General features: G+C 32.9%; 3 protein-coding genes across 7 annotated transcripts; 2 read left to right on the top strand and 1 right to left on the bottom strand.

Annotated features, from left to right (window-relative positions):
• The first annotated feature begins 996 nt into the window (after positions 1-996).
• Positions 997-3,315, top strand: LOC107426813 (cytochrome b5). The gene is made up of 3 exons (XM_016037102.4): positions 997-1,248; positions 2,677-2,743; positions 2,858-3,315. The coding sequence occupies exons 1-3, from the start codon at positions 1,162-1,164 to the stop codon at positions 3,109-3,111; spliced, it is 408 nt and encodes a 135-aa protein (XP_015892588.3). The 5' UTR covers positions 997-1,161; the 3' UTR covers positions 3,112-3,315.
• A 1,730-nt stretch (positions 3,316-5,045) lies between these two features.
• LOC107426607 (BTB/POZ domain-containing protein At5g48800) lies at positions 5,046-10,485 on the bottom strand. 3 transcript variants are annotated; one of them, XR_009640751.1, is made up of 5 exons: positions 10,065-10,481; positions 8,956-9,022; positions 7,456-8,628; positions 5,921-7,290; positions 5,046-5,807 (listed from the first exon to the last, which is right to left on the bottom strand). XR_009640751.1 is itself a non-coding variant. In XM_048480072.2 (5 exons), exons 1-5 carry the CDS (start codon positions 10,344-10,346, stop codon positions 6,757-6,759), a joined length of 1,971 nt encoding a protein of 656 aa, XP_048336029.1. In that variant the 5' UTR covers positions 10,347-10,485; the 3' UTR covers positions 5,046-6,756. The 3 variants fall into 3 exon arrangements, 2 of the variants coding, with proteins under 2 accessions (XP_048336029.1, XP_015892320.1); XM_048480072.2 differs by having other exon boundaries at positions 5,046-7,290; positions 10,065-10,125; positions 10,211-10,485; XM_016036834.4 differs by having other exon boundaries at positions 5,046-7,290.
• Positions 10,486-13,794: 3,309 nt separating this feature from the next.
• LOC107426597 (uncharacterized) lies at positions 13,795-16,503 on the top strand. 3 transcript variants are annotated; one of them, XR_007242760.2, is made up of 5 exons: positions 13,795-14,108; positions 14,342-14,454; positions 14,812-14,909; positions 15,241-15,448; positions 16,089-16,310. XR_007242760.2 is itself a non-coding variant. In XM_016036821.4 (5 exons), the coding sequence occupies exons 1-4, from the start codon at positions 13,904-13,906 to the stop codon at positions 15,959-15,961; spliced, it is 450 nt and encodes a 149-aa protein (XP_015892307.3). In that variant the 5' UTR covers positions 13,796-13,903; the 3' UTR covers positions 15,962-15,971; positions 16,089-16,310. The 3 variants fall into 3 exon arrangements, 2 of the variants coding, with proteins under 2 accessions (XP_015892307.3, XP_015892306.3); XM_016036821.4 differs by lacking the exon at positions 15,241-15,448 and adding an exon at positions 15,928-15,971 and having other exon boundaries at positions 13,796-14,108; XM_016036820.4 differs by lacking the exon at positions 15,241-15,448 and having other exon boundaries at positions 13,796-14,108; positions 16,089-16,503.
• Positions 16,504-20,374: the final 3,871 nt, after the last annotated feature.

Raw genomic sequence — 20,374 nt, 5'->3', positions numbered from 1 at the left:
CGAGGTCTGACTCCTGCGTCTAATTCTATATTTCTGATGCCTTTGAACTCTAAGCAAAGCCTACAAGCGGTAACGAAGGGAAAGACATGTCCATATGAAACTTTCTGAATCGTTGCATAGCAAATTAAATGTCCATTTTTTTTACTTTTTATTTATTTTTTTCTTTTTAAGGTAAAAGATGTCCATGTGCCCTTTTTGCTGAATAAAGGACGGTGTAGTTTATAATCTAATGCATTTATAAACATATAAACAGAAATTTCCTGTACCCACACATCAAATATAAATTTGCAAACAGACCAAGACCCATAATTATTAAAATTTACTATACGATAGATTTAAACCAATCACATCCATCGAAGATAATTTTTTTCTTTTTTTCAAGCACGGTCCATATAGATTTAATCCAATCACATCCATCAAAGGTAATTTTTTTTTTTTTTCAAGCACCGTCCAAATAGATTTAATCCAATCACATCCATCAAAGATAATTTTTTTTTTTCAAGCACCGTCAAAAATTAAGATTGTTCCAAATAGATGTTTGAAGATGGGTAAATTTAAACTTTGTTGTCCATTAATGATTTCTTTTCAATAATTTTTTACCCAAAAACGTTTAGATTCCTATACGTTTTTGTTATTCTTCATTTGGTAATTTTATTATTCGTAAAAAAAAAAAAGAACTTCAATATATATTTACATAGTAATAAATTAATAATATATTATTAGTTCACTGTTAAAATTAAAAAATTAATAATGTTTAATAAATATTAATTAATTTTATTTAATAAATAATATGATAAATAAATATTTTTTATTTAAATTTATTTACCCAAATTATTTCTTGAATATTTTGATGTGTGCTTAAAAAATACAGATCAGAGAAGAAGAATAAAAAAAAACAGGGGGCAAAGTGAAAATTAAATAAAGAATGGACTAAAATTATAAAACCCAGAAAACAGGTGGTTGGTGACAGGCCAATCGCACCTCACCAACCCAAATAAAGCACCGAATGAAACATTGACCCTACCAAACCCCCTCTTTTCTCTCTTTATTTTGCTCTTCCAAATCCACACACAGCGCCTGTGTGTGTGCAGTTCTAAAGGCATTAGCTTTGATCAGTTTCGGACAGAGTACGCGTGTGAGAGAGACTACTCTCTTCTAACAATGGGTGGGGAACGCAAGGTCTACTCTTTGGCTCAGGTCTCTGCGCACAACAGCCGCGAAAACTGCTGGCTCGTCATTGAGGGCAAGGTAATATTTGAATTTTGTATAATTCGATTTTTTGAGCGTTCTTGATGATTTACCTTCTAAATTTTTGTTTTTTCTTGATGGGTTTTGTTTGGTTTCAATGTATTTGGATGATGTAGTAGGAATTTGTAAGGTTTACTGGGATTGAGTCGAATGGATCTGGGAAGTTCTTGTTTTGAAATTTGAATTGTTGGGTGTTCATTGTAATTGTTGACATTGGACTGTAAAGTTTTTTTTTTTTGGTTTTTTTTTAATGAAATTGTGAATTTCCTTCGATATTTTGTTCCATCTTTTTGTCTGTTTAATCTGATTTCATATTCCATTGTCTGCTTCTGTTTGAATTTATTTCTTATCATTTATTTATGCCGAGGGCTTAAATCCCAGTAAAGGGTTGTAATTTTAACAAAGGAATTTAATTTTTCTGAAAAAGTCTCGTTTTTGTTTATCGAAGATCTTGCTTTGTGTTTACCGCTTACATATTGAAGATCAGGGCCATATGACCTCGAAAGAGAAAAGAATAAGACAGGCTTTTTTATCAGTCCAATTAACTTTTTATCATACAAAGGATATTTTATTGTTGTTTGTTTTCCCTTTGTAAGTTGATTGATGTGAGATATAAGATAAATTTATATTTGTTTCCAAGAAAAATTAATTGGATCTGTGAACAGTGTTGCATGGGACCCTAAGAAAGGATATTTGAAACTGAAAATTCAGTGTGGAAGTAAAAAGAGGATAGTTTTAGATAATTCTCCTATGTCCGTCTTAAAAGTGCAAAGAAAGGAAGAATTTCATCTTTGCTTGATTCTGATTAATATGATTACGCTTTATGAATTTAAGGATACATTTTGATGATATTAACATTACTTTGCTAGAATCACTTTTTGAAAAGCTCTCTCAATTAATTCATGGGTCTTTGTATACATGCAAGTGTGCACATAGCAAATTGGTGTGGCCTAAAAGCTTGTCAAAAAGTAAAGTTCCTACATCTGTTGCTTATGTGTGAAACTTCATGGTTTTTCTTTTCTTTTTAATTAATTTCTTATCAATAATAGTACTGTGTAATTTTTCCTTTTGTTTCCCATTTGTGTTAGAACCAATAGTGAATCTAATGGATTTTCCCTTGGAGGTTCATACAGCCTTATATTTCAATTGATAATCTTTTATAAAAGAACAATAATAGTATGACACTGAGAATAGAAGCTGCACAAGACCCTAAAGTTAACCCAAATTGCCAAATCCTTTCACTGAGTTTGGATTTTAGGAATTTAAGTACCCTATTTGTATTTTTATCCCGGGTTCACTTTGCATTGGCAGATTTGACTCAGTTTTTTAGGCAAATTTCCTGTATTTATTTTTTTGCTGTATGACTTATATTATACGGTCTTCTCTTTGCAATTTCTTTGTACACTAAATTTAAATTTGTGGGAGCAGGTATTTGATGTGACAAAGTTCTTGGAGGACCACCCTGGCGGTGATGAAGTCTTATTGTCAGCCACAGGTTGATGATCCAGTTGTGCTTGAAATTTACTTAAACGTGACTTTTCTAAAATGTTAATTCAGAAATATTTGAATCTACTTGTCGATGGCCTAATGTGATGTATGGTTTTTCCAGGGAAGGATGCAACTGATGATTTTGAGGATGTTGGCCACAGTACAAGTGCTAGGGCAATGATGGATGAATTCTATGTAGGAGATATCGATTCATCAAGCATTCCTACTAAGACCAAATACACTCCTCCCAAACAGCCTCACTACAATCAGGACAAGACCCCACAGTTCGTCATCAAGCTCCTCCAATTCCTTGTTCCCCTGTTAATTTTAGGTTTGGCTGTTGGCGTCCGCTTCTTTACCAAATCGACAGCATAAAGGAAAAAACAAAAATTGATTTCGCAAGAGAAACTTGAAAGACATTGACAATAAGTTGATATAAATGGTGGGAGACCCCTTGTTATTATTCTGGAATTTGGAACTGTTTTCTTATAGAGGGTGTTAGGATATTTAACTTGGTCTTGTTAATGAGATTATGTTTGCTTTTTCTCCTTGCCAATGTAATTTTTCCATGAAACTTCAGATTCTGATTGTCTTCTGCTTTTGGTTTGTTCTTGGTGCTATAAAATCATTTTATAAACTTCACAACTTTGACAACTCCATAATCCATATGGCTGTCAAGCTTGTTGGAAGAAGGATATAATGCACATTGACAATCTCTTCAGGTTTGCCAGCTCGTCCTTTGTACCTCCACCTCTCAGATTGCTTAATTTATTGGTCGTCTTGTCGTTGGATGGTTGTGATGTTGGTTGCTTTTACGTTTAAGGCTCCAATGGTATAAATCAACATTTGCAATTTGATTGTTAATTTGCATTCCACGATTTTGATGATCAGACGGAGTCTCCATATCGAATTTGCAAGTGATGAAAATGCTTGCAGCAGATCGATGGCTTTTTCTGTATTATTATTATTATTATTCATTGAATGCCAGAGCCGTGTCTCATTGGACCTGAATTAATGCTTAATAGCAATCCTTAAGCCTATTTTGGTGCAAGGGCAACAAACATGCTTGATCAGTCTGATGCATCATATGACATGTCGTGATGTTGTTCAACGCCTCATGTTTGAGGCAACCTTATCCATGGTCCAGATTGAAGGCCCACAAATACAAGATTATCACGGATCTAAACCCGTGGTTTTGATGATTGACTAGAATGGTAAGAGTTGGTGGTGGGGGGAAAAAAAAAATCTTCGGTTAACATGAAAATCGTCCATGCATTTGACTGTAATTATTATTATTCGGGGAAAAAAAAAAAAAAAGAGGCTAGATACTGCGCGTGATTAATTAGCCCAATTGTGAACAAGTTTGGTTAAAATCGAGGGCGGCTAGTACATTACAGCTAATACATTAAATTAAGAAACAGCACAAAGTTCGAATTCACTTATGTGGTTTCATAATGTTCGTGGTTTTTTTCATTGCTATATCCGGAAAATTTAACCTGTTTCCTGCTCATTTGGACTTTGGGAAATTGATTCGCCCACAGATACTTTTGGTTAAACTTGTTTCTATGGACCTTGCTTTGGCATATTTTTATAATCTCTACCGTTCATATATAATATTCCATGAGCTATGCAATTCCATGCATGAATTTTCAAGAAATTACTTGCCGCTTTCTTTGGTGTTTCAGAACTAATTACACCCCCGATCCCAAAAAAATTTTACCAAAACAATGATTTAAAAAAAAAAAAAAAAATCATCACCATCTTAGTTATTTCATACGTAATTTCATAGTATTTATTTTTTTCATTTATTTTCCACTTTTTGAGCAACTCAAAGATTATACAGCGGGCCAATCCCTTGTAAGACATAATCTTTTTGTCATGCCATGTGACATAATCAAAATGTAGAATTAGCAACAAGTATAATATATATAATTGACCAAAAAACTATGATACATTTATATATATAATATCATTCTTTCTTGTTGTTCTCTCTTATACATTATCCTCTTATCAATCAAAAACCCAAATGTCTTCATTTTTTAATTCTTAGTGGCTTTTTTCCCTTTTTTTTTTCTTGGGGTTTGGTGGTGGGTAGGCCTATAGATATGCATCAACATTCACCGTCTTGGGGTTCCACAAAGAACAGTAGAAAACAAAATATCTTCCCAACATGATCTATATATATTGGTATAGATGTTAAAATTATACAACAATAAACAAATTCTGCCAACAAGACACTCATGTTCTCCTAAGATCCTTTTATTGTTTTTATCGCTCCTTTTATCAACTAGTGAGAAAAATAGACACTATAAGAACAAAATTTGGCTACTTTGCATTCCCTCTGGTTTCAATTGCTTAGTTTTACGAGATACCAATCTACTTCAAAAAATGGTATCTATGGCAAAGGAAGAAGATGTAGTGAAACTGGTTCATCCTGGTCGACATGTTGAGATTCTCAAGGAACCCATTACTGCTTCCGAGGTGATGAACAAGAACCCAAGACACTGCATCACTCGCCCTGACTTCTTTGAGTTTCCATGGATTGTGGTTAAACCAGAGTCGGTTTTGACTCCAGGAAGAGTCTATTACATAGTTCCTATCCACACTATCTACGACTCAATGAAGAAAGCTGGCGGCCAATGCAACCGACCTCCTTCTCTTCCTTCCCGACCAAGCAACCTCTCCCGAACACGCCCGACAACTTCCAAACACACTTCTTCTCCGACCACGTCCTGTGCCGGGATGACTCCAAAGCACAGGGTCATAAACAGAGGCTTCATGTCCTGTACCGGTGCTCACAGTCCTCTCGAACCAGTTGGCTGTGATCCTAGACGGCTCAAGAAGCGATATTCCCAAGATGAGTCTTGTCCTGAGGTGGTTACTACCAAATACAGAGACACTTACCGAGAATTGGAAAGCAATGAGTCTCTGGTATGGACTATGATGGAGAAGAGAGCTTGGCAAGCTAATTATGAACAAAGCAGTAGTTTCGATAAACTTAGCGAGGAAGGGCCTAAACTAGTATTAGGAGTAGATGGAGATTCATCTGCACAGTCTAGAGCTTTAAAGTCCTGTTTGAGGAAACCAGACAGTGTTCGTAAGTCACTCTCTCTTAGAGTGACTTTCCACTTGCCAAATATTGCTGAGAAGCGGAAAAGCATTGCTAACAAGTCAAGAAACATACAGTTCGTGTGCTGAGCTGCAGAATATGATGGATTTTCCATTTTTTGGAGCTTGAGAGACTCTGTATCTGATCAACTATGCCATCTTATATTGATTCCTCCCTACCTTGGCTGCATAAGCTACTAATTTTTCATGGTTTGTTGTATATGTTGGACTCTCTCCCCGACACCAACACTGGCTGAAGTGTCGTCGTTAATTGACCTGAAGCCGCTGCTCAAATGTCAAAAACTTCTTTTTGGCAACATTAATTTGAGGGAATGATTCTTTGAGAGATAATATAAATTTTTAACCATTGATCAGTAACTACCATTGGACTCTTTTTCACATTTTTGCTTTTCATCCAAGTTTGAATACGTAGGAAAAGAGAAAAGTTTATTGAGTTTTGAGAATTATAATTCCTATGGGTCAGTTAGGCACAGTAATGATCATGACCCGGGGGTTAATCACAAAATGCACAGAAAGGAACAAAAAATGACACCGGTTTTGCATAAAGCTCAAGTTTCAAACAAGAATTGGAACCTCAAAATCTATTGTTATGAATTCAACGTGTCAATAAATATTATTGGTAACTAAGCATTTCTGGAACTTCACGTCAAGATTTTATATTGAAGATGTAAAAATTTAAAACAATATCACAGGCAGATGCACCCAAAAGCATCACTTGCAACCAAGAAGATCTCCAACTATTGCTAAATCAAAGCACCACGTCTCATTTACAAGGTGGCCAAAAAAGGGAAACAAAAAAAAGCACATACGAAAAAAGGGTCACCATAAACATGACTTGCAGCTATTCAACAAAACACTGAAAAAATTCCTGGTACTGTAAATTAATATTACCTATTCTGTGCTTGCACACGTTCTCTCAATTACCTTAGAATCAGTTCTATACGAATGCCTTGATGGAGAAGTTGATCCCCTTGAAGAACTATGTCCAAAGAAACTCAGCTTACCTATTTTTTTAGAGAAAGAACTCATAAATTTACGAGAGTTAGACTTTTCCATATCCCTCTTCATACAAACATGTTCTCTTTCTAGATCATTGAGTCTCATCCGCAACCTAGCTAGTTCAAGTTTTAACTCACGGTTTTCACGCCTCAACGATGCATAGTTGTCTCGTGGAGACATTGCCGCACTTAGAGCGCCACTGCTGATTCGCCATGACTGGTGCATTGGCTTGGGGTCTTCATCTCCATAAGAGCTGCACAAGGCGTTCCGGAGCCTTATTTGCTCAAAATAGAGCACTTGCACTATTGATTGGAGCGGAAGACGCTCATTTTGTGCAGCATGTGCACCAGCTTCTTGGGAGAGCTTCTGGAAATCAATCAGTTTGGAGAGTTTCTTCCTGTCTGTATCTGACAAACCTTGATGTGCCTGTTATAGATCATTGTAAAACAGTAATTGTAAGAAATTTACTCTTCAAACTGATTCTACTAATAAAACACCATTTCCATACACCCAATGTCAAATTAGTCTTTAATATATAGTAAAAAAATCTAAACGAGCACAAAATTGTAAGAAAAGATGAGAAAAACATACTTTCAGGTATATGTCAATCGCTCGATATAACCCATCATGAACAGTACGCGCATGCGCAGGTAAAGCGTCTGCAATCACCATGAACTTGGCAAGCTTGAGGTTGGCATCGGGTGCAATTTCTGCAAGGTAATTGTCTACTAACTTTGCAACTTTAAACAACGCAGTTTGGGAAGGTGAATGAGGACTATCAGATTCAAAAACAGAGGCATCTTCCATATCATCTTCACTATCATCTTGCTGAGAAAAATTTACCAAAATCCTATGCACTGTATCAACATCAAATAAAGTATCACCAGCATGTCGGAAAGATGGGATCAGAATATCATCAAGTGTAGCAATATCCAACTGGGATCCGATCCTTCTCTCCAGATCAAGCCTGCAAGCAATCGTGCAATCAAGCATTATTGCACTTCGCAGAAGCCCGAAAAGAAAATTGATAGGGACCGCAAGCTTCTCAACGGGCAAAAGGCTGACAATTGTCTCAACCACAAGTTTTTCATGCCCATTTGAACCTGCAAGTAAATCAACTTTTGTCTGGCTAGATGGGTTCCACAAGCTGGATTTTTTTGTTAACTCCTTTTGGGCATAGTTCACAAGGGATGCACCAATGCTCTCAGGGCGGACTCCACGACACTTCATCGCTGTTATGACTCTTTGATACAAGTCAATCCGAAGAACAGAAAGATCTTCTATCCACCAATCCCCTTCACATTTGGCTTGCCTGTTCATGTGAAGTCTTCCTGAGCTGCTATACTCCAAGCGCGAGAAGCTTGAAGCAATTTGCTCTGCACAAGCCTTTGATGCTATTGCATCAATACAGCGGCTAACAATTTTCAGCTCGTCAGCAAGAGGTAGCAAGTTTTCACATTGCTGTAAAACTTCAACACACATCTCAAGGTTCTTGCAAACAATGCTGTCAATATACTCTTCAGCACGAGAACCAAGATTATCCTTTGAAAATTCTTCGGTCATTTCCAGGTAATCAGAAACGCAACACAGCTGGGCAACATTTGTAGATGTAATTTCAAAGTTAATACCATAACAGAATTTTGCTGCCAACTCAAATGCTTCAGCACCCCCTGGTAGATTAAGAAGCTCCACTTTTGAGATATCAGCATCCCTATGCTCTGCAACTAACTTCCGGATTCGCCCACTTCGAGAGACAAGAGGAAACTTCATTCACAATAAGGTCACAGTTAGTCCATCAAGTATGTGAGAATAAAATATCAGTCTAGATGCACAGTTTAAAACATCAAGATCTGATTTACATAGTCAACAAAGTTTGAACTAGATGCACAACAGGGTCAAGATTTGCAATTTAAGCTATGTACTTAATCATTTTTTTCTACACTGAAGAAGATAATATTAATGACGCAGATAATATACCAAATGCATTTGAGCAAAAGCAGTTGCAAAAGAATAAAGGAAGCTTTATCCATCACCAGCTATGCTTCCATGCAGAAATTATGAATATTTAAAATAAACAGGGCAAGAAATTACCTTATGTAATGAGAATATCCCTCCATTCACTTCTAAAGTAATATCGCTTGGAACGTCCCGAAAAATCCTAAGAATATCAGCTAATTACTCAGTCACGATCATCAAGAAACACTTGCAGTTATGAAAATAATGATATAATCAACTATAATAACTATTTGTTGACAAGGCATCAGAAGAACATTCAGAGAGCAATGATTCAAACAGAACCTAATAAGGCAGAGGCACAGAGACCACAAGAATATTCAAACTTATGACTCAAGTAGATAATAGTGAGCTCTGGGGTTCATTAACCAGATATTTGCAACTTATGAATATATATTTTTAGATTTGATAAAACAAATAAAGTGAAATATCAGAGGGCAGGAAAAACCATAGACAACTGAAGATTTTTAAGAATGTTATTGAGAGAGAATAAGACTAGTTTAATTGAGATTAATGCATCCTGACAAAGACACTAAAGCTCCATTTGTGCATTTTTTTTAGTTAAGACAGGAAAACAGGGGATTAGGAGCATATATGTTCAATATATAAAAGTAAATGCATGCAAACAAACAACTTTTAGAAGAATGAACAACCAAAGCTCATAACTTTTATTCTTTTTCTTTCTAAAAAAACACCATCACACAAATAAAGAAGTTTAAAGAAAGAAATGAACACCGATAGCAAACAAATTTATTCTGATTCTAAAGTTCTCATACATAAAATTTAGTAAATGAATCAATCATTTAATTCACCAAGAACAAATTTCAAAAAAAGTAATAATAAATAAATAAATGAAAGCTAAGGAAACTATAATCTATGTAAACTAGAACACCAAGCAGAGAAAAAGCTGCAAAGAAACAATTTACAACATCACCTCTGAAATGACAATTAAGAGAAAAAGAAAATAAAGAAACTACAAAGTGACTGTGACAGCAATAAAGCGCATACTAAAATAGGAGTAAATTACAAGACAAAGGCACAAAAAAATACATCAGATACACCATTAAAGGCATCACTCAAGCAATAGCTGAATATTACAAAAAACCACTCACAACAAAAATTAGGAGATCATAAACAATTCGAAGTGAATTACAACATTAAGACACAGAAGAAGTAACAAAACAAACCATTCACTGCACCGCTGCCGCGAACTCTTAGCCAGAGAGAGCTGCGGGTGCGGCTTGTCACCTCGGTCCATGGATAGAGGATAATAACCCAGAAGAAGAAAATGGAATGTCAAGGGAGAGAAAAAAGGAAGGTGGGGTTAAGGGACTGGACTGAGGAGAGAGACAGAGACCCAGTTGGAGATGTTGGTGATGGTGAACTTCTTTGGCCATTTTCGTCAAACAGATTGTGTTCAAAGCAAAGATTGCAATTGTCCAAAGCAATGGGCCTCTTTGGTGGGGCATGCTTTTTTTTTTCTGCCTTTTTTTTAATTTATTATTATTATTATTTTTTAATTTTTCTTGGTTCCAATATCACAGGTTCAAATCTTTCCCAAGTCTCTTCGGCTCTAAGTATCACACTATTATTCTTTAATTTCATGTCTTTGTTTTATTAAAGCAAAATAATAGCGGTTCTGTTTCTTTTGTACAACAACCAGGCAAAGTGGCGCAAAGAAAGGATACGTTTTCTAAGTTTCCAACTTTGTTTGACAGAAAAGTCGAAATCCAATCAGGAATAGCGGAAAAAAAGCGGGAACAGAGTAGTTATTTAGTTTGACAATTTTTACTCTTTGCCCCCTGTTAAGTGTTAACGGTAAAAGCAAAGTATTCCTCGAGTCCGTCTTTATATTTCTAATTTTGGATTTTTTTGCCTCAAGTTTCTCTTATTTAAATATTGGCCCAAAAAAGATTTTGAGATTTTTTTTCTTTTTTTTTTTTTTTTTCCCCTCCTTTTCTTGGTGGGCTCTTGGTATAAAGCGAATTAAAGACACCCTTTTTGGATTATTAGATATCAATTAAGGCATTCCTAAAGTAGCTTTTTTTTGTTAATGGAGATTCATGGTTATTGCATATATATCCATCTTTGAGAGTTTGGAAACTTATCCATAAAAGTGCCTCTCTGTTTTGGTTTCATGCTCCTCTCTTGCTGAAACTCTAGAAGAAGGATTTTCCTTTCTTGGAAGTTCAATAGCCATGCAAACAACAATGAAACAATCCAAGGATTTTCTCTTTCCGATGAAGTCTTGGCTTTTAATATATTAAGTTTCCCATGTAAGAAAGTAGAATAAAAAAGTGCAAAAATGGCTTTGATTTCTCTAATTAGCACTATACTTTATTTCATCTTTTTCAATTCTAGGTAGTTAATATATCAAACAATTGTTTTGAGTCATTTGTCTTTTTCATATACATGTTAGGTGCATAATCTTAATCAAGTCCCACAAAAGACCTTTCAAGTGACAAATACCATCCTACTTTTAGGATATGACTTGTGTGATTTGAAATACAAACTTTTTTTTTTCTTTTGAGGTAATTGAAATATTATAAGTAGTGAAAAACACATATGAAGTCCTAATCAAAATTTCAATAAATGAGAATATTTAATATTCTAGGAAAAATTAAAGAGGCAATAAGGGGAAAAGAAAAAAAAGGTAACTAAATTAAATATGAAAGTTCATTATTATTCGTTCATTATTATTCACATTCAAAGGTATTAAAAAAAACGAAACAAAAAAAGTTGAGTAAAATTCTGTTTGCTTTTACAAATTCTCACTTTACACGTGAGTAAAAGCAAAAACAAAATAGAAAAAGGTCAAAAAGAGGAGAGAACAATCAACAGATTGATAGAGAGAGGTGTGGCTTCTTTTGACAAATTTATGATATATGATTATCCACCACCTCTAGTGGGTCACAATCGGGTTATTAAAGTGGGTCCAAGTAGGTCCGACCACATATAATTACATACTACGTGATATCATTTGATATGATATCTTCCACCACCACCCCCATTCCACTCTTCTTACATGCAAAAAAAAAAAAAAATTTGTTCAAGTCAAAGTCACAAGGCCATGTGTGGCATGTATGGTCATGTACATGACATGCATGTGGAGGGCAGGACCCCAAAGTACTACTAGATTATTATGGATCATATTATTGGACCGCATCTAAAATTTCGGAATAGTTTGAAGTCAAAATTGTTGTTTTCTTGTGAATTGTGATTAAAGAAAAGAGAAAAGAAAACAACTTTGTATATTTCTATCAGCAAATGCACAAAGGTATACTATATGGGCTTTATTTGACATGATTTTCTAAATGTTTTTTTTTTCTTTCTTTTTTTAGCATTTACAGAGTGTTTAAACAATTTTTTAAAAGAATTTTAAGTGTTTAAAGAGTTTAAATAGAAAGTGAAATATAGCTTTTTAGAAAACTCAACACTTTTATTAGAAAGTTATAATCAAATGAAGTTACATAGCACCAGCATTTTTGAAATGAAAAGGAGATGAAGGAGTTGTTTATTTCGTTGTAAGTTCAACAATCAAAACACGAATCTTAAACATGTTGGAGATCTCCGACACTTCCTTGTCATCAATATGCTCAAACGCGATTTTGGAACCAACCAAGCATTAAATTATATATAGCTATGAATGTGACTTAAAACCCTGCTCATCCACCCATTTTAAAAGCAAATCAGATCACAAGAATATCTTTAGTTTATTCATTCAATTCAAACGTATAATTTTATTCATTTTTTAATACCAAATACCATTTTAGAATGCAATTCTCCCAAAAAAAAAAGAGGAAAAGCTAACAGACAAAAATGATTGAGATTGTATGGTTCATGGATTTTGATAAATAGTAGAAAAAAATGTGCATAAGAATCAAATATTGACATCATGTCACAAAAGGTAACATAAACTTTTATGTGACAATGAAACAAAAGAAGCTGAAAATGTTGAAATAGGTAAGCATATTAGAACTTGCTTTTTTCAATATATATATGTTTTGTTTTCCCTTTTTTTTTTTTTTTTTTTTTGAGTATATCCGATATTATTATTATTATTTTTTTTTTTGGAAGTGATATTGATTGAATGAATAATGAAAGCGTGCATAATGGCTCATGTTGTAGAAGAGTGGGATGGTATGAGAAGAGGGCATAGTCTTACACTAATCATCATGAAGCCCAGTGCACGCCAAACAGAATCCTACACTACCCATAAGATGTTACTTCATTTGTTAAAAATCCTTGGGACCTCACACTGGACCCCGCTGAATTATGGCCTTGTCTTTTTCTTACTCAATTATTTAATGCTTCATTATTATTTATAATTTAAAGATAAACATAAATAAATATCTGGTCCTGGTGGTGAAAAAAGAAATTATCGCTAGGGTGAAAAAAGATTTTTGCAACCACTAAAGCATTCCTCAGCTCTTGACTTGAATAGCTCTGTCGTAGATGAAAAGTGGATACTTTCTTCAACATTTATGAGAACTAATCAAGCTTAGGTCCAAGCGAGAAGAATCCAATAGGAAACCTATTATTTAGTTGGACAATGACTCCAAATTTAAATCTTTATATATTTAATATAAAAAATAACAATAATAATTAATTTTACTCTAAATAAATAAATAACAGTAATGATAAAATAAAATAATTATATCCATTAATTTATAAAATTGTAACTGGGTCATGCAAAAAATTAAAAACTAACTTATGCAGGCGCTTCAGTCTTCAGATTCCATTCCTCCATCCGATCAATGTACAAGTATAGAAGATTCCATGTATCAAAGGCCCAAACCTACTGGTCTCATTGTAAAAGGCCCATTTTTTTAAACCAGACCAAAAATAGGTTCGATTAGATCTGGGCCTCGAGTCCTAGACGAACAGATTTAAAAAATAAAAAATAAATTAAAAAAAAGGGGAAGAAGCTGGAGCCTGGAGTGGCGGAAGAGAAAGGCGGTGGTGGGGAATTTGGGGGACGAAGCAGGGTTGGTTGTAGAAGAAAAAGACCATCGCTGCCATCCCTATGGACCTGTCTTCGTGGTTCCGACGCAGCCTTTTAAGCACTGAGAAAAAGACCAAAAACCCAGATCTCCAAAAACACTTTCCCAACCAGGACCAACCATCTGAGCAACAAAAAGAAGAAGAAGAGCTACTCGGACTCACTGACAAATTCATCGATTTCCTCAAGACCTTTACTCTAGAAACCTTCAAGAAGTTCCCCCTGCCCGGTAATCTTATTCCTTCCGTACAACATTCGAAATAATTAAAAAAAAAAAATTTCAATTTCAGTTTAATTCTTTATCTTACGTTTGATCGTTGGGGTTTATGCAATTGGTTTGTCGTAAAGGTTGTTTTTTTATTTTTTTATTTTTTGGTTATTTTTCCTTTTGCGTCATTTTCTCAGCGACCGAACGGATTGTGAATTTGTGTTTTGACTTTTTTTTTTATTAATTGGATGCAGCTGCTGAGGAAGGTACACATGGTGATGATTTACCAACGACTTCAGGCAGTGTGCGGAAGGATCTCACTGAATGGCAAGAGCGACATGCGAAGGCTGTGCTCTTGAGAGTGAAGGTTATATTCTAATTGTTCGCATGCATTTCATGCTTTTTGTAATCGATATGAATGAGGGTCATCTGTGGTTGAATCTTGGCCACATGTTGAATTTTTCTGAAGTTTGTTGGAAATAGATAATAATTGGTCCATCTGAAATTAAAGCTAATCTAACTGATATTTCAATTATAATATTGTTCCTTGTAAAATTTATTGTGTAATCCATAATTTGGAAGACCCAAAAAAAATGAAAAATTTTGAGGTAGAATAACCTGTATGATTTATTTGTTCAGAATTTAATTTTATTAAAGCAGAAATCTTTGCTATCAAGCAAGTTTTGGCTTTTAAACATCATTGGATGCTTTTCTTATATTTCAGGAAATTTCACAACTCAGGTATAAGCTATGTCCAGGCTACTTGAAGGAACATCAATTTTGGAGAATATATTTTTCACTAGTGAAAAGCCATGTGACTGAGTAAGTTTTTATGGGTTTTCAATTATTTAGCCAAAAATTGTTACTTTTTCTTGAGATGCTCCTATTGGTTCCTCTGGATGGACAGGCTTTGTCCCTGCAAGAGGGATGTTCACTTCTTTATGTTGCCTTCTGCTTATGCAATTACTTTATCTGTGTTTTGTTTTTTGTTTCGATTCAAACATGGCTAGAATGTTACATTATCTCAACCTTTTATTCTGACCTATAAATTTCTGAAATGCTGCTAAAAACCTTTCTTCATGACTTATGCTCCATAACTGCTGCCAGACATTTTATTTTCTGAAATGAAAGGCTTCATTACCATTTTCACCAGCGCTCCTATGTCATCATGTATAAGCCATTACACATACCCCTTTCTACTGCTGCCTCTACTATCATCAGCACTTCAGTCGTCGCATTCCACAGCCTTCTGCCACGAACACCTCTAGTACAAGTATCTGCAGTGACATTAAGCAACAACTGCACCGTTATGTTACCACCATGGCCGACTTTGCCAACAGCCTCATGATACCCACTGCTATGTACTTTTCCCCTCTCTATCTTTGCCGCTTATTCCGAGTGTTTATTCCAGCCTCAGTTTAAATTTATCGTTATGTTTAACTATTTTTTTGTCTCTTTCGACGGAGGTAGCACTAAATGTTACCTTATAACTAATTGGCAGTTTGGATGAACAGATGAATCTCTTTTTCCTTTTACCACGAATGCAGTAGCTCCAAAGCTCTTTATTTTAGGCTGACAAAGTAGAACTTAGAATAGACTTTGTTGATCCTTGCTTGTAGTAACTGGACTTTGTTACTGTTTCACTATCTTGGCTAACATAGGCTGACAAAGTAGAACTTAGGATGGACTTTGTTGTTCCTTGCTTGTGGTAACTGGAATTTGTTACTGTTTCACTATCTTGGCTAACATATTTTTGTAGCTAGATGAACTTTGAAAACATTTTGCAGAAATTGGACTGGCTGAAGAATAATATATTTGATTTGATTCCATCTTCTATTAGGCTCTTTCTAGTTTCTAGAAGAATAAACAATTAACAAATGCCTGGTTAGTATTTGGAACGTAATAGTGAATTTTGCCTTTTTCTCTTCCAATTTCGATTGTCATCATCTCACTTTCTCTTTCTCTCTAATGATATGCATTTTCTGACTTGTCTATAATCAGATATGAGCTCCATGCTATTCGACTAGCAAAGCTCAAAGAGATGGCATCAGGGCACGGAAAATCAACAGATACCGATGCATGTGAAGTTGAGATGGCCGAGACAAACCGTCCAGCAAATTTGCTGCCTCCTACATCATAGCACCATTGAAATCTGCATTTTTTTTTTTTTTTTTTCAGCGGCAGAAGCAGGGAGCGTGGGCTGTGTGGCGGTAATATATATTACTTAGGAAGGAAGGGTTTTGTAAAATGGTCTTCTGGCTAGTGGAAAAGAAAATCCTCTACATGGAATTTTTTTTATTTTTTTTTTTCTGATGATGAAATAGTGTCTTGTCAACAAAATTAACTTGCTTGCCTTAATGACTTATTTGTTTTGTCAAATAGCAGTTTATAAATTCTTCCTGTTACCCTGACTGCTTTTCGATGGTTTTTGCAAGTTATAACCAAAATGTGGAACAATCAATCGATTCCCACTGTCTCTAAAATACTAATGTAGCTGAAAAACAATAAAACAAAAAAAAAAAAAAAAAAAAAAAAAAAAAAAAAAAGGAAGAAGAAGTTGTTATATTTGCGTGGAAGAATGCATAAATTTGAGAACAAGAGGAAAAAGTTTCTTGTATGTGGAAAGGTATCATGTTAGGCTGAATGGAGTGGTTTTTGTCAACAGGCTTGATATGCAATTGAAAGAGGACTTGACCAGCCCGTCCGGACCATGGTCTTGTCCTCAAAGTGGTATGCCCAAGTAAACACGGGCATTTTCACCTAAATAAATAAATAATAAGGGAAAAATGAAGTTTAGTCTCATAAGTTTGGGGTAGATGCGATTTTGATCTTAAAATTTTGATTTCGGCAATTTTAACTTTAAAATTTCAAAATCAATGTAAATTGATGCAAAATCTAATATTGCAGTTAAATTTAATGATGATGATGTCAGCATAATATCATACTGATATCATAATTTATTTCCTAAAAAATAAAAAAAATTAAATTTTTTTCAAAAAAAGTATATTTATTATCTTTTCATTTTATATTTATGGTTTTTTATTTGGAAAATTGCATCTATTCTTTTTTTATTTAAATTAAAACACCCACAATCTTAATTAAATATTTTTTGGCGTAAAATTGAATAGAAAAATTAAAATTAAAACAAAATTGGAATTTTTGGTCCACTAAAAATAATTTTATTAGATCAAAAACTAAAAATATTTTTTTATGCTCAAACCAACCAAAAAAAAAAAATTGGACAAAATGCCAAAAATTTAAAAACAAGAACATTTTTTTAAAAAAAATAGAGGTTTTTTAATAAAATTGAAAAAAAAATTTCTTATTTTTCATTCTATGTTTATGGTTTTTTTTATTTGAAAAATTGTATCCATTTCTTTTTTATTTAAATTAAAATACCCACAATCATAGTTAAATATTTTTCTTCTAAATTTCAACCAAAAAATTAAAATTAAAATGAAATTGATTATTTTTATCTAATAAAAACATTCAAAATAATTTTTTATGCCCAAACCAAAAAAAATAAAAAAAAATCAAAACACCAAAATAAAAATTAGACCAAAAATTAAAATAAAAATAATTAAATTTTTGGTATAATTTTTATTTTTTATTTTTTGATATAATATATTAATTCATGCTAATGCTATAATTCATTTTTTTCAGAAATAAAAATAATTTTAATAAATTGAAAATAAATTATTTATTATTTTTCCATTTTATACACTTGGATTAAAATAGTCTAATTTTTCCCTTTTGAAAAATTTTTCCATTTGTCCAAATTTATTAGATCAAATGAATTATAGACCAAAATATCAATATTGAAATAAATTATGAACTATTTTTCCATTTTTGAAAAATTTTCCCATTTGATCAAAAAATAAACCTTTCGAAAATGGTAGAACAAAAATTAGATAAAAAAAATTAGACAAAAAAAATAAAATGAAAGTCAATTTTCCATTTTTTCAATTTGGTCCATTTTAATTAATTTTTTTCATTTTTCAATTGGCCACCATTTTGGTTTATAAAATGGTCCAATCTTTTTCAAAAAAATTTTAACAAAAATTATTTTTATTTTTTAATATCTGATCTAATTTTTATTTTGGTACTTTGGTCTAATTATTTTTAATTTTTTCTCTAATAAAATTATATTTGTTAGACCAAAAATTTTAATTTTATTTTAATTTTTAGATTTTTTTTCTAATTTTAGGTCCTAAAATGTTTGGTTAATTATGAAATTTTCAATTGAAATAAAAAAGGAATAGATACAAATTTTCAAATAAAAAACCACTGATATAAAATGAAAAAAATAGAAAAATGTATTTTTATTTTTATTTTTTTTACAAACTTTATTGTTGTTAAATTTGTTTTTATTTTTAAATTTTTAATCTAATTTGTTTTGGTTTTTTTTTTTTGGCTGTTTGGGCATATAAAATTATTTTAATTTTTTGTTCTAATAGATTTATTTTTATTAGAGGAAAATTTTAAATTTTATTTTAATTTTAATTTTTAATCTAATTTTAGTTTAAAAATAATTAATGAAAATTGTGGGCATTTCACTTTAAAAAAAAAAAGGATATAATTTTTTATATAAAAATTCATAAACATAAAATGGTGAAATAGCAAACATATTTCTTTCAAAAAAAATTTTAAAAATAAATTATTACATCAACATGATATAATGCTGATTAGAAATTGGATCAATTTTGGATGAATTTGAATTAATTTTGAATCGTGTCCAAACCCAAATTTCAAAAATAAATAAATAAAAGTAAATAACGGGCATAAGGTTTAGACGACCAAGGACCAGGAAAACATTGTGAGATGATTACATTCACATCAAAGTCAGCTGCAGAAGCTGTCCTTTGTTTGAAGTCTTGTAGTTTGAACCATCCATGCGCGAGTACCATTTTTGTCTTCTTTTTTTTTTTTTTGGTGAATAGTATCATTTTTGTCACAGGAGGATTCAGTCACCGACAGCCATCGTTTTATTAGATTTTTGTATTTTCCCCTGTTTTTTTTTTTTTTTTTTTTTTTCATAAAATAGAATTTATACCAACATTATATGCTTCAAAAATTTGTCCAAGTCCTCAAAATGTCGTGTTCCCACATAAAAGAATACGTTCAACATGTTTGTGCATTACATATGTAGTTTGCTGTTTTTTTCTTCCTTATTATTTATTTATTTATTTATTATTTTTTTTTGTACTTGAGCGGCAGATTATAATCTGTAGTCTAGTGTTGAAATATGGAATTTAACAGCATGTTTGTATCAAATCACACCACCATAACATATATTTTCAAAATGTCACATGATAAAATAAGGGCGACGAGGGACTACCAGGGTAGAAAATTTTGGATTCTTTTGGATTTTGTTCATATTTAGATATTGATGTATGTATAATGAAATTCAATTTGCTTTTTATGATCTTTGATGTATGTACACAGGTGTTTTTGTCTATGCAAGAGCCTCAATTTTTATTATTATTAACATTTTTTTATTTTTTTATTTTAAAAAATCTGTGCAGTTGAAAATGCTAGCCTAGTTATCAGTCCGACAGGATTGCGGGAAAGTATGACAACTTACTAAAATCCCCAAAACCAAAATTAGAACAAAGAGATATATTTTCTTGATGAATCAAAGTGTTTTTTTTTTTGTAAAATTAAATAAGGGAAAAGCATAGCCTTACATTACATAATTTCATTTCCTACCACTCAACCACACTGATCATTGACAGGCAGGTAGTTGTACGCTATCATCGTGTGCAACCACCATTGAGGGGCTTGGAACGTTTTTCGCACCTTTTACCATCAGTGTTATTAGCATTCAACTGCTCCTTTTTGAGTAAGATTCCAAAGCAGAGCACGAACAAAGTTTCACAAATCCACCCCTCTTCCCTCTGCCTCTGTCTAGAAAAAGGAATTTTTCCAGAAAACTCTACAAATTCCTCATTTTGCGGGGCTCTGTTTTATAATTATTTTTTTCCAGAATTTGTTAACAAACTTGGCAGGAACATCAACTACACATTAGGAGACACAGTTTGTTTTTTCTTTTTTTCTTTTTTTTTTTAAAGAAAAAGTCTACTTTTTTGGTGAACAATTGGGAGACAAAGTTGTATCTATAACTTCTATTTACCTATCTCGCCACTGCCTTTTTACATTTTTGTTTCTTGAGGTAAAAGCCATTATTTTTTTATATGGAAATTTACTTGTGGTGAGGTAAACTTACTTAGGGCTATTATCTTGAATTATGTCCATAGTTGCATTTTGATGTTTGAAATTTTTTGGGG

This window comes from Ziziphus jujuba, chromosome 9 (genome assembly GCF_031755915.1).
Source record: "Ziziphus jujuba cultivar Dongzao chromosome 9, ASM3175591v1".
In the NCBI taxonomy this organism is placed as follows: Eukaryota; Viridiplantae; Streptophyta; class Magnoliopsida; order Rosales; family Rhamnaceae; genus Ziziphus; species Ziziphus jujuba.
Note: the sequence above shows the minus strand (reverse complement) of the source record. Positions and strands in the feature narration are given on the sequence as shown.